General features: G+C 26.6%; 1 protein-coding gene across 1 annotated transcript in view; it reads right to left on the minus strand.

Annotated features, from left to right (window-relative positions):
* The window catches only part of LOC100204322 (otoferlin), an 81,530-nt gene that overhangs the window by 39,811 nt on the left and 26,434 nt on the right, over positions 1-15,285 (minus strand). The window contains exons 15-24 of the mRNA XM_065809937.1: positions 12,773-12,892; positions 12,269-12,377; positions 11,147-11,391; positions 10,342-10,442; positions 9,415-9,511; positions 3,869-3,988; positions 3,625-3,777; positions 3,425-3,553; positions 3,016-3,148; positions 2,708-2,889 (exon numbers count right to left, since the gene is read on the minus strand). Coding sequence (XP_065666009.1) covers positions 2,708-2,889; positions 3,016-3,148; positions 3,425-3,553; positions 3,625-3,777; positions 3,869-3,988; positions 9,415-9,511; positions 10,342-10,442; positions 11,147-11,391; positions 12,269-12,377; positions 12,773-12,892 — 1,389 coding nt within the window. The remainder of the gene's footprint in view (positions 1-2,707; positions 2,890-3,015; positions 3,149-3,424; positions 3,554-3,624; positions 3,778-3,868; positions 3,989-9,414; positions 9,512-10,341; positions 10,443-11,146; positions 11,392-12,268; positions 12,378-12,772; positions 12,893-15,285) is intronic.

Raw genomic sequence — 15,285 nt, forward strand, 5'->3', positions numbered from 1 at the left:
AAACAATTGCAATAAAAATGAGCTAATTTTTTTTTAGAACAAATAAAATTTCAAAAAGATCATAGAAGATTGAGTAAAAATTTTGTAAAAACTGTAAAAAGAATGTTAAATACAAAATAGATGTTTATTCTGATTGAATTGAAGAACTAGAAAATTTCTAAAACAGATTTTGAAGCTAAAGTTATTAGGATGTCTTTTTGCATCAACTTGCAGTAATAAAGAAGCATCTATTCTCATGAGAGTTTTACTACACAAAACAATGAAAGTTGTTCTAAAAACAAAGAAAAAAGCCTGCAAACTGTCAAACACAAAAAAATTTTGTTTTTGTTTTGGTTAGCACTGTTAAAAACATTTTTTTTGACATGACTGAAATGACAGTGTTTTGCATGGCCTTTCGCTCTTATGTTCCATTTCTAAAAAACTCGCTTGATTAAAATTCAGTTGCTAAATAAGTACTTTGAAGCAATTTCTATTTATTTGATTCTTTTCTTATAATTTTTGATAATGCATTCATAAAAAACTAAACTATTTTTGTTTTCTGCCATTATAAAGTACAAAAGTTCTTTAAAAAATTGATTATAACACAAAAATCATTAATATTATAAGGTTCTCTTACCAAAACAGTGCTGTGATCTCAAGTCAATATCATTTCTTTTATACAATACCGACCACAAAAATGAAAATTTGATTGTTTTTTTAAGCAGTTGGTAATGTTTTGGAAAACCGCATTTTTAGATTAAAATATCAATACATGCAAACCAACATGTTTATTTATTTTCAGGTAGTCGTATTATGTACATTATGTACAATGTACATAATACAACTTATCTACATTGTACATAATGAACATTTTTCCAAAACTAATTTTACAAATTTTTATTGCTTTTAGAAAGCAAAAAAACTATTTAAGTAACAAAAAATCATTTATGATTTATGACATATATTATCATAATTACACTTCTAATATACAGTCATCCAAAATGTTAGCAACCATATAAAAATTTTATTTTTTTTAACTTCAGTTATTGAAATATTTTTCTAAAAATGATGTTCTTTAAATATTTAAAGAACAACAATGCAACAACAGCTATTCATTTTAGAAAATACTTTAGCAGTAGACAGAGTAGCTTTTTTTAAAGTATGTAACAACAGCTATTTATTTTAGAAAATACTTTAGCAGTAGACAGAGTAGCTTTAATTAACACCTTTCAAAGTATCAGTTTATAAAGCAAGATCAGAAATTAAACAAAATCAAATTGTTAATATTACTTATAAAGAACAGATTTGTACATTGTAAAAAGAGTATAGGATTCTTTTACTGATGAATGGTGGGGTGTCCCAAAAAACAACATTTTGGAAAAATATATGCTGCCACCCCCTTAATGTGTTCTATATGATAAAAAAAAACTGGTTTTAAAAAATTTTCGAATCAAAAATGTTTTTAGGGGTCCCCCAATAACTTTGAACATTTAACAAGTTCCTAAAATTACCAACAAAAAAAATTGGGTCTCAAATGAAGCGTAATTATACGAAAATTTCATAACTAATAATTATATTATAAAAAACTCCATTGAAAAAAATATTGTAAAAAAAACTTATTAAGATGCACTTTTTTCTTTTTTAGTTAATAAACTAAAATTTTAATGCTGTCAAGTCAAACATATTTGTTTTTATATAATATAGTTATAATTTTTAATTTCTATATAATTTCGCTTCATTTGAGACTCAACATGATTTTTTTTGATAATTTTGAAACCAGTGTTTTTTTATCATATAGAACACATTAAGGGGGTGGCAGCATATATTTTCCAAAAATGTTGTTTTTTGGGACACCATAATGAATGGCCTATTGACTAGCAATTTCTTAATGAAAATCTACAATAACTTATGAAATCTTTGATGAAAATCAATGAAAATCTACAATAAGTCTGTGAAATCTAAGAGGAGCTCTTAAAAGAGATAATTACAATAGTCAATAGTCCAGTATATAACAACTATTTATTTTAGAAAATGCTTTAGCAGTAGGCAGAGCGGCTTTAAATAACATTTTTCAAAGTTTATAAAAGAAAAAAGAATGGAAGTAGAATAATTGAAGGAAACTTCTTAAAGAAAACTTTGAGATGATTTCATCTTTTCTTAAAGAAAATGGATTTCATCTGAAATTTTAGAAATTTAGGTGGAATCTAAAATAGAAACTAATCAAATGCTATTTGACATGTTCATAGTTTAGTGAATGCAAGAAATAACTTTTCTTGCAAGTAGCAGTTAAAAGCAGGATAATACACCTGCAACCAGTGAAGTGCTGTTTATAATAGAGATGCAATTCTAATTGTGGAGAAAATTGGTTGTTCTCTACTTTGACAAAAATGAAAACATTATATTCCATAGCTCTTGATAAAAGCAATGCCCAATCAATGTTATTTGTGGTTTAACTTAACCACCAAGACATTAAAAGAGGTTTTTACATGTAGTATGCTGGTTCTGATTATCATGCAAGGCAGATGTCAAAAGCCATTAATTATTTAAAAATATTTAGATAATAAATGGCTTTTGGTATTTATCTGCTATTTCATAAAAAAATTTATCTGAAAGTAATAAAAAAAGTTTTTTTTCATGGTTGAATAGTTATTGTTACTATACTTACTTCAATAAAAGTAATCTATATAAAAAAGCCACACAAAAAATTTAAAGAGATTTAATCATTTACCCCAATATCTTTATCAAAAATTTCAATTACAATAGTTGGTGGGTTTGCAGCCAAAGTATCAACATCTCCCCAAATAATTATATCTTTAAAGATAACCATTTGATCCCATGTAGGAGAACGTGTTTCCCATATGACACGAGTGTCTGCTGCTTGACTTCCAATAATAATACGAGCAAATGCATCTATTATTTTCAATAACCAATAAAGAAAAACCAGTAGAAACATATATAAAAACCAATAAATATTAAAAACAATATTTATCAAAGAGCTTGACAAATTATGTTGAAAAAACAAGTAAGAATTTGAACCTGACAAGCCAGATGCGTCACTTCCAATTAAACTTCTTGCTTGATATAAATGCGCTCGTAGAATGAAATTTTTATGTTCTCCATAAATAAGTTGATTTGGAGGTGGTGCAAGGGGTTTGTAGCAAAATTTAGGCTGTAAGTAATAATAATAATGCAAATAATAATTATAATTATAATATTGATAATATTAATAATGATAATAATAACAATAATATTAATGATATTAATAATAATAATAATAATAATATAAAAAAATATAAAAAATATATATAAATATATATTTGTATATATATATATATATATATATATATATATATATATATATATATATATATATATATATATATATATATATATATATATGTATAAACTATAGTACTTAATGAAAATTAACAGTTATTTTTAGTACCATTTGGAAACCTTTAGGAGCATTGTTTAGGAAATCTTTTTTATGCTTATGCAAACCAAGCCATAACAGAATGTTTAACTTTGCTTGAATGTTCCAGCCTTTTGATCCAGTGCCTCTTTTTCCAGGGTACTAAAAACAATTTTAACAAATTACACAATACTATAATTTAAAATTTATTGTCAATTTAGAAGAATCAGAACCTTCAGTAATACAGTCTGCATTCTTCCAGAATCTCGACCTCTCTCATAATCAGATTGCGAGTATATAATATGTTGTGCTGGCACTCTAGCATATGAGACACGCTTTCCATCACTTAACATCCAGAGAAAAATATCAGGAAGACTGTCTTGAGGCTAAAAACAAATAATTTATTCTAAAAATTACAAGGACTTTTTTAATAAACTATAAACTAAAAAAACTACTTAATAATAACTAGGGTAATACCTCATTTATCATTGCCTGAAGTTTTTTTTGAAATTCAACTATAATCTTAATGTTTTCACGAATGTGAGCGTTACCAACAATATTATCATAAACAACTTTTGCATGATCAGCAATTTGTCTCTAAATTATTATTATTTAAATTTTATAAATTATAATTAAATAAAAAATAAACTGAAAAAATAATTTTAAATTTAAATTATTGGAAAAAATTCATTGAACTACAAATTTATATTTTCAAAATTTTGGAACTAGAGCTTCTTTTAATATATTCTTTTAATATATTCTTTATATAATAATATATTCTAATATATACTAATATATATAATATAATATATTAAAAATAGGTCCAAAGAAGATTTTTTGATATATACTTGAACTAATAGCAGGTGTAATAATATAATGTACAGGTGTAAAATAAAATTAAAAAAAATATGAAAGTTTTAAATATATTTAAAAAAATGCAAAAGTTTGCATCAAAGGGCTAGACTGAGCTGTCAAGTCCATGTGTAATAAGGAAGAGAAGAAGGGTAAAAAAATAAAAATTTATATTCAACAGATTTCCAGAACAAAACGAAGACACTATAATAAAGTGTATAGTAAAAAAATAATAACAGAATATAGGAACCACTCATGCAGTAGAAATGATAAACTCAGACTCTTTAGGGAAAATCATGACCAACATACAAGGTCAAAAAGAAATTGAATAAAAAACACAGAAATAACAACCTTGTATGGAATACTGTTACCATATCTGGGGCAGATCTTCTAATGATGCCCTTTCTCTTTTAAATAAGATGCAAAAACGCATTGTAAACTAGTTGGACCTGCTCTTGCAGCCAACTCCCAACCATTATCACATTGTTGTAATGTTGCTTCTCTTTCTCTTTCCTACAAAAATTATAATGGGCACTGCTGTAAAGAGCTAACATTTCATCATCATCTCTACTAAAATTCATTCTCCTGTTACTTGTCATTTAATTAAGTCTCATCCTTTTTCTGTGACTGTTCCTAAATCCCTCAAAAACTTTTATTTGTCAAGTTTTTTCCTCAAACATCAGTTGTTTGGAATTCGCTTCCTTCATCTTGCTTTCCTGATTCATATAATTTGCAATCTTATAAGTCGTCTGTCAATCATTATTTTGCTCTACAATCTTCATCTTTTCTCTTCCAGCAACTACTAACTCTAATTATTTGTTTCTCCAAATAATTAGAGTTAGTAAACACACAGCGGCCTTGTTCGTCGAGGTTCGTGTTTCGGAGTTATAGAGTTGAGAGAGGGTTATAACCACTATTAAGTAGCCTCCTCATCTGTAGTGGCCTTCTTGGAGGTGAATAACAAAAAAACAAACAAACAAAAAAAAAAAAATTTGTTGCTTGCAGCCTTGTTGGAAGCAAAAATGTTAAAATAAAAAATGCTTATAATGGGAATTGAGCCATGAACTTTCAGTTTGTCTCTAAGTAGTCATGCTATATACGTTGAGATGTTGATCTAAAAATATGATAACTCAACAACATATTGTATATAAAAAATATGATAACTCAACAACATATTGTATATAAAAAATATGATAACTCAACAACAAAACTAATAACTTGTAATAATATAAAATAAAAGAATAAGTATGAAATAAAGTAATGCGCAAACAAAACAAAGTACCTTACACAACACACACATACTCCACCATACACACACACACACACACACACACACACACACACACACACACACACACACACACACACATATATATATATATATATATATATATATAATACATACATATATATATATATATATATATATTTATATATATAAAGATAATAAAAATCAAGGTTTTGTAAGATCCAAATAAAATTAAATAGTGGACTAATGTAGGCGAAACTCCATCCTCAGTGCCACAATATATTCATCAATGATGTTTTGTCAAGTCTGATAAAAATGGCTATCATCGTTAGTCAGGGATGCATCCTTGCTATCTTTCATTATACTATATCAGTCATTATTGCAATAAAACAAACCACCCACGCCCTTTCATAATCTAAGCAACACCAATAAACTTGAACATTAGTAACAGCAGGTGTCATTATGCTACAGATGTTAAATAAAATTAAAAAAAAAACATAAAAGTTTTAAATATAACAAAAATCAAAAAAATATTATTGATGACCTCAACAACTCTAGTAGACTGTGGAGTTATGAAGGTGAATTTAAAACAAAATACTTCTAATTTATATTTACAATTCATGTGCTCTTCTTACATGTTACTTGCTTTCAAAAGTATATCAGGATTACCAGTCCTCAAAAGTATATCACCAGGATTATCAATCATCAAAAGTATACCATCAAGATTAATAATGTTCAAAATATATACATACTAATTGTAATATATACATACTAATCTTTATTGATTGTCCACAAGTCACGAAATACAACATATATAAAATCTATTTTAGTATCAAGAGCTTCTTTAGTGGAAAAACCAAGAGCTATGAGATAATATAGCTACTGACGTAATTAAAATTTAAGAAGTTGTAAGAAACTTATAACTCATAAAACTGAAGAGCAACCATTAACTATATCAAAAGAACATCGATGTCTGGGGCTGAATGATGTTTTTAGGTTTCAATACAGAGACAATATGATAAATCAATTCAAAAAATTATTGATATCTAAAAAGAGGTCCTAAATTTGAACATAAGATGTTAATAATAGCTGCTTTAAGTTTGGAATTAATTGATGATGACTGATCATGATGTTTGATGAGGAAACTTTAATTTAAAGAAAAAATATTGAGTTAATCAAACTCAACTTTTAGAAACAATCTCTAAAACTCAAAAGGACATTGTGGTGTCTTCTCTTTAAAAACTCAGGAGATGTTCAGGAATACATTGTAAATTGCTCTGTCTTTTTCAAAAAATTGACTTTATTAAAGATTCAGTTTGCATCTAGATTTGAAACTGCTTAACTGAATTTTAGAACAAAAAGTTTGGTAATTGTACAATAAAGATTTGTTTTGTCTTAAAGTTACCTTAGAGTTGAATTCAAATGTTTTGAAGTTGAGCTGTAGTCATGGTCTTGTCATACTTCAGTATCAAAAGACATTAACTACTACACACAAGTATTACTTTTTTTACATAACAAATCTCTCATTAAATTACCAAGTTTGTCAGTTGATAGCAAAGGTTTGCTGAACAAAACACACAATAAAGTTGTAGATTTAATCAGAGATTCGTTTTATAATGAAAATTACAAGTTCGTTCAGTTTTTTTCCAAAGAGGATTATTTAAAGGATTTGTTTGTTGTTGAGCAAAGTGTTTGTATTCATTAGACAGTGCTATTTCTGCTCTCCAGAACTGTGTTATTTGTTTGTTTTGAATATTTTTAGTTTTTCCTATTTTCCACCCGTAGAAATAGAATACCCAGGTGGCAAAAATCAGCATTTTAGACACCTACTTTTCTTTGCTTATCATTGCTGTCAAAAAGCAGTTGAAACCGCTTGTGACATATCCAAAGTGTATGGAGAAGGTGTCATAGGTGAGCGCGCAGCACAGAAATGGTTTGCGAAGTTAAAAAACGGCAACTTCGACCTCGAAGACATACCTCTCAGCGGACAACCCACAGAATTCAATAAGGAGCATCTCAAGACACTTTTGTAGAAAGATGGTTGCCAAACAAGTCGTGAATCGGCCAAAAAAATGAACTGCGATCATAAGATGATCCTCAATCATCTTCACTCAATTGCATTCACCAAAAAGCTCAGAGCCTGGGTGCCTCGCAATCTTAACGAAGTCAACAAAGAAAATCGTCTTCAAATCGCTGCTCATAATCTTGGGCGCCAGCGAGAAACACGCGGCCATAAACAGCACTTTTTATACCGAATCATCAAGGGAGATAAGAAATGGTGCCTGTACATCAATATGAAACAAAGAAAGGAGTGGGTGGCCCCAGGAGACACGCCAACGCTGAGAGTCAAGCAAGATCTCCACCTGAAAAAGACCATGATCTGCGTTTGGTGGGATTGGGAAAGCATGATACACTGGGAAATGCTTGAAAGGAATGCAACGGTCAACAAGGAGCTCTACATTGTCCAACTACGCCACATAAATGAAGCTATGCAACTGAAAAGACCTGACCGACAAGGCCAAGTCACATGCTCCATGACAACCCCAGAACCCATGTTGCACAAGTCGTCGAAACTACACTCCAAGAGCTCAAATGTGAGGTTCTTCAACATCCAGTGTACTCTGCAGACCTTGCGCCAACAGATTATCACCTTTTTCCGCTCCTTGTAAAATCAAATGAGGGGTGTTAACTTCGACGTCGAAGAGAACCTCAAAACTGGCTCAACAACTTCTTCAACACCAGACCGGGCAATTTTTAATGGAGTGGCATCAACAAAATGGTCAAGAGGTGGAAGAAGGTTGTAAACAGTAACGGCAAATACATAATTAAATAATTTATTGTTATAATTATGGTTTTTTTTTAAAAGGAAGCTCTTTGAAAAAAACCAAACAAAGTTATTCCCCAACCCAATATTTCAGTATTAAATATTTGTACCTCTTTTCTTAATTTATGTCTTTGAAAAAAACAACAGTTTAGTCTTGAGTTCTTTGTAAAATGAGACACATGGCTAGTAACTGAAATCAACAAACTTTGATTATTTGTGGGATTTAAACTATAACAAAAATCTTAATATGTTTAAATATTTTTTCTTTTTTTAGTCACCATGCTTGATGTATAGTTTATTGAAAGATCATCCTATTATATATATTTAATACTGCACAAATTAAAGCCATATTAGTAAGTGTGCAAAGAAGTTGTAACCATATTAGTATGTGAGAGTTATTGTGTGAAATAAAAAATGTATAATGAACTTTTATTTTTACTAACTATGGTTAATAAAATTTGTCTAAAGATAAATTTTTTTTATTATTCACTAGAACCAAGACACTAGAACCAAAATTTTAGAACCAACTTGGAAGTTACTTAACTCTAAGAAAAAAAAATTCAGCATCACTATTAGCTGAGCATAATTCACCATACCAATTGTGAATGCTAAATAACTGAGTTATCAAAAGTATCTTCATAAAAGAAGTTATGAAGTCTTGAATGTTAATCATTAACTAAAAGGTAAAATGAAATATTATTATTCAAATAAATATTTTTGGTACCATTTTCTAAAGTTTTTTGAAATAGAATATATATAAAGAATAAATGTTAAAGAACATAGACCTACAAGTAAAATTAGTCATGGTAGTCATAGTAGTTATGACTACCATGATAAGTTTTACTTAATTGCTAGTATTAATATGATAACACTGTTTATATAGTTTTGTTACCATAATCTTTTACAATATATATATATATATATATATATATATATATATATATATATATATATATATATATATATATATATATATATATATATATATATATATATATATATATATATATATATATATATATATATATATATATATATATATATATATATATATATATATATATATATATATATATATATATATATATATATAGTTACCATTCCTGTCACACATAACTTATTCCGCTCTCTATCCAACTTTGTTCTTCCTATACTAATTCCACCAATTTTTCCACTTGCAGTTGAAATAAAATGTCTACAAATAAAAAAATAAAAAAAAAATTCCTAAAACAAATCCAAAATAAAAATGATAAAAATTGTTGTCTGATCAATCAGCAAAAAAAACTTTAAAAGCTGAACTGCAAATCATGTAAATCAGTAAAAATAAAAAATTAAAAAATTAAAAAACTGAAAAAAGGTAAATAAAAAAAAAAATGAGTCAAAAAGTTTTTAGCTTTTAACAATTTTGATTGTTATAAAATTGTTGAAGTTTAACTTTTATTGCATTGTTGTAAGGTTGTTTCTCTGTTTTTAACAAAAATGCTATCATGGCTGCTTTTTTTAAGAGCTACCTCTAGTTCTACTGAAACAAATTTTAAGAGACTCTCTAATAAATCTTTTTATTTTATAAAAAAAGTTCTCTATTAGTTTAAAATAACAAAAAAATTTCTTCAAATAAAATCTTTTTCAAGAATAACCTTGAATTTTTTGTTTTTTAATAAAAATTTTTGTTTTTCATTTGAAATTTTTGTTTATATTTTAATTTTTTTTCTTTTATACTTTTTTTTATGTTAAAAAATTATTTTGCTTTTTATTTCAAAGAAACCGTAAAAATTATTTCATTTAAAAGAAACCAATTGCTCATTCAAGCTCTTTATTTATAATCCGTAAATAACAATAAAATTTTTTGCAATCAAGGCACATAAAAATAATTCAATTTGATTTGCCTCAAGTTACTTTTTGTTTATAACAACTTTTTGTTTTTGTTAACAACTTTTTGTTTATAACAACTTTGTTGTTAATTTTAATAATAATAACTTTAAGCCATAACTTTTTCTTTACAATTAAATTGCAAAAAAAAATTACTGTGACTGCTGTATTAACTCTTGCAAACATCTTTGCAAAAACTTATAAGTATCATTGATATCCATCTTAACTCGCTCGTGAATGTCATCAAGATTATCACTCTAAAAATTTTTTAAAAAATCAAAAAATATAACTCAAATAAAGCATATATAATTAGTATATTGTATTTTAAAGCAAAGAGTCCTTAATATTTCTTAATAACTAATAAATAATAAAAATAAATATTCTTTATTAATTTATAAATTTATATATGTATATGTAAATGTATGTATTTATATGTGTATATTATGTATATGTATATATATATATATATATATATATATATATATATATATATATATATATATATATATATATATATATATATATATTATACAGGTATATATATATACTATATATGTATATGTAGAGGTATATGTATGTATTATACATATATTTATATGTGTATGTATATGTATGTATATACATATATATATATATATGTATGTATATGCATATATACATATATATGCATATACATACGTATGTATATGCATATATATATGTATGTATATGCATATCTATATAAATATATACATGTATATATATACATATACACATACATATATATATATATATATATATATACATATATATGTATATATATATATATAATATACACATACATATATATATATATATATATATATATATATATATATATATATATATATATATATATATATATATATATATGTATATATATATATATAAATCTTTCTTTTAAGCAGTACAACTTACTAAGGTTGTAAGCAGTTGGACTTACTAAAGTTTCATAAATCTTGTAAAGCATATTTGAAAGATATAAACGTTGACGATGATCCTGCCAAATAAACTTAATGTGTAAACAAGGTTTTGTATCCTCATATGGCAAATAATAATATTGCCTGTCTGATGATATTGCTCTGCAAGGTATTGTCAATGAATGGATAAATCTGTCATCGACAGCATCTAAATCTCCGTCTAAATTATCTCGAACCACTTGACCATCAATTGTATTTCCAAAATTACCTTAAAATCAAGTAAAAAATCAATTTTACTTAAAATTTCAAACAAAAGACAAAAAAATATTTTGATCACATTACCATTAGGCACCAGCAATTTTCAACTTTTTTTAGAAAAACCAATTGTTTCAAGCAGGAGTATCTTAATTAGACCAAAAAACTATAATGTAGGAAATTTGAAAGTTAAAGGTTTTTCAAATTCTATCTTATTATAATTATAATTTTTTACATTTAATTTATTATGAAATATAAATTAAAATGATTTATAATTAATGAATTTTTAATATGAGTGTTAGTGTAAAACATTTTCCTGCATATTTTTATGTATAATGAACCGTAATTAACTTTTTTTTTAATTTTTATAACTTTTTAGACATACTTGAGTCTTGTAAAAATAGGTAGTTTAACATAAAAGTCAAATAATAAGATAAAAACTTATGTAAACAAAAATTTTTTAAAAAACATGGTTGCACGTTATTTGGGTTTAGATAGACAATTATCGAAAAAAAAATTTCAATGTTTTTGTGTTTAAATTAAAAAAAAAAAATTTTTAGCTTGAAAACTTTAGAATAATGCAGAAAAAAAATACATAAACCGCTGGAACATTTTGGTTTTGTTTACACTTACTTATTTTTAATGATGCATTTCTTTGTAATTCTACAAAAAATGGCATCTTTAAACTGGTTTATTTATGTTGATTTTTCAAAATTTTTTCAAATAAGATAGCAACTAGTTAATTTTTAATTTTTAATTTTTGAGTTAACTTTGAGTTATTTTCTTATAAACTATCTACTCCAGCTTGAAGAAACTTAATACCAAAAATTGCTGATATCTAATTACCATACAGCATTATTACATGGAATTTTGGTAATATTTATATATACCAATAGATATTTCAAATTGGATTGGACGGTCAGCACTCTTTTTTTCGATCATGTTGGCATCATAAATGCAAGCAAACAGCTGAAACACTTCTTCTCTTCCACAAGCAGTCTAAAAACACAAACAGAGCAATTTTTTGTTGTTTAAACAAAATTTGCACAAATCAAATTCTTTATTTGCACAAATCAAATTCATTATTTGCACAAATCAAATTCATTATTTGCACAAATCAAATTCATCATAGAGTTATTATTAATAACAATAGTTATTTATAGTTATTTTAATATAGTTATTTTTAATAAAATTACTTCTAACAATATAGAGTTTGGCACTAGTACATTTTATTTCTATATTCATAAACTAAAGTTTATTTATATTAGTTTTATTTGTATATAAGATTGCTTAATTATTAGCAATTGACATATAAAGCCATTTGCATAATAAAATTATACAATGTAATAAAACAACATAATATCAATTTTCAATTAAAATACACTTATACATACATCTGATATTGGAGAAGTTGCATCAATTTCAACTTGCTTGATGGCAACATCAGATGCAGAGTCTCCCATCTCTGCTTGCACTGCCATTAGTAAACGACCTCTGAAACCAACACCCTCACCCTAAAAATTGTTTTTATAGTCACTTCATTGAATCTAAATGTTCTTAAAAAACAATCTTCAAGAAAAAAAAAATATTAAAAAAAAAAGAAAAAAAAAGTGATAATTATGTGGGGTCATGGCACCACCTACCGCGACTTTAAGAAAACTTTTAACTTCAAAACTTCTTAACTCCAAAACCATAATAGATTTTTATTTAGGGTTTTCGAATTAATATTTTATACTCAATTATTAACTAAATTGTATAATTCGAATTTGAGTAAAGTTTTTTTTTTTAATGTTATTTTTAATTTTTTGTAAGATTTAGTACATTTCTTCACCTACCGCGATAAAGCACCACCTACCGTAATCGATTCTCCACCTACCGCGTATGAAAAAAATCGTATATTTTAATTTTACTTTTATATATTTAAATTGAGAAACAAATACATAAATTTAATATGATTACAAAACAAAGAAGACATTGGTTATAAAATTATTCACCAAAACTTTTTTCTGAATTTAAACTTTTTTTCTTTTTAAATTTTTTTTTTTTTAATGTTTTTTTTTTTTTGTCTTTCATTTTAATTTTCTTTTTTAACAACTTGTTTTCTTTTAGACTTTTCTTGTTTTTCTTTTTTTTCAATTCTTTTTTTTCAGCTTTATTTTTACGTTCAATTTTTTTGATATCTTCTTTTCCTTTGCATTTTCTCTAGTTATCTGAATCTCTAACCATTTGGATGAAGTTACAATGCTCGGTAATCGTTCAACTTGTTTCAGCATTTTTTTCGTGATTGGTTGTTTTGGCCATAAAAGAAAGTCGTGTAATGGGTTTACATCTTTTATTATTTGTTTACTTGAATCTGGTGGATTCGCTGCTTATTTACTTTTACCGGATTCATCAATTGTTACGTTTTTTTCAGATTCGCTAACACTACTAGATACGATTTCATTTTGCATACTGCTAATATCTAAATACGATTCTTTATTGATTTCATTGTTCAATACATTATAGTTGGCTTCTATTAAACTTATGGTTTGTTTGGAGCTATCGCTAAATTTAAGTTTTTTCCAAAAATTAAATAATTCTCTGAAGTCAGTTTTCCCTTGCCATTCTTTATTTCCAGTTTTTTCAAACTGTAGCAATACTTCAGGTGCAACGTTGTTTTCAAATATGTTTCCCGCGTTATTATGGCTTAGAAGATTTGTTTCATTATTATCAATTGTGGAATTCAATTTAACACATTGAATTACTTTTTTATAATCAACATTGTTCGTATTAAATGGGAATATTCCTGTCAACCTAATTCCGTTAATAATATTTTTTTTCATATTTGGACCCATAACAAAATTATTCAACAACATTGGTATATTTTCTTTGCGAATTTCATTAAAATCGTTATCCAATTTAAATTGCTGACAAATGTTCTGCCACTTTTTTTTCATTGGTCTAACACATCTAATGGTTGTAAAATGTGTGTAACATTAGGAAACAATAAAATCAAATGAATTCTTTCGGAAGAGCAATACATGCTGAGCTCTTTAGACAGATGCGAGCGATAACCATCCATGAACATATATATAGGTAATTGTGTATTAATAGATTTCAAATATGGTACTAACACATTTGTGAAGTACTCATAAAAGCATTCGGTTGTCATCCAGCCACTGTCACTTTTACCGAGTCCCCTACCTGGTGGTGCAGCAGCAGCAATAGTTTTTGGCATTCGAGCATACTTGTATAATGTTAATGATGGTGCAAATTCACCATTTGCATTTAAGCAAAATAGAGTTGTAAGGTTTTCCTTATCGCTGTTGTTGCAGTCTTCATAAACACTTCATCCTCTAATGCCAATTTCTTTTGCAGCTTTTTGGTGCTAACTCAAAACCAGTTTCGCCTAAATTAAAAACACGAGATGGATTATTAAGGTAATGCGCATCATCGCCTAATAATTCATACACTTCATTAAACCATTTTCTTATCGATGATTGTTCGTTTTTGCGATAATTCCTTATGACGACGCATAAATTTATAAAACCAGTTTTTACTTGGGATATCATCTTTAAATGGTGTTTTTATACCTCACCCTATAACTATTTTTTGTACTATCTCAATAACTTTTTTGTTATCGCAAAACCCATGTTAACGCACTGCATTAACAAAGCAACCAATTCATTCTCTATTTCTTCTCCAAGATATGATTTAAAGCCAGAGTTTTGCCGTTTGGGTTGTCTTTTACCAGATAATTTGTCGCGTAAGGTACTTTCAGGAACATTAAACTTTTTGCTGACACATAAAATTTTTTCACCTTTATTTAAAGCTCTTAGTGCTACATGTAGTTGTTCTTCTGAATACAAAAGCTTTTCTCGAATATATATATATATTTTTTGAACCTTGCATCTTTGTAATCGGATTC

Source organism: Hydra vulgaris, chromosome 11 (genome assembly GCF_038396675.1).
Source record: "Hydra vulgaris chromosome 11, alternate assembly HydraT2T_AEP".
In the NCBI taxonomy this organism is placed as follows: Eukaryota; Metazoa; Cnidaria; class Hydrozoa; order Anthoathecata; family Hydridae; genus Hydra; species Hydra vulgaris.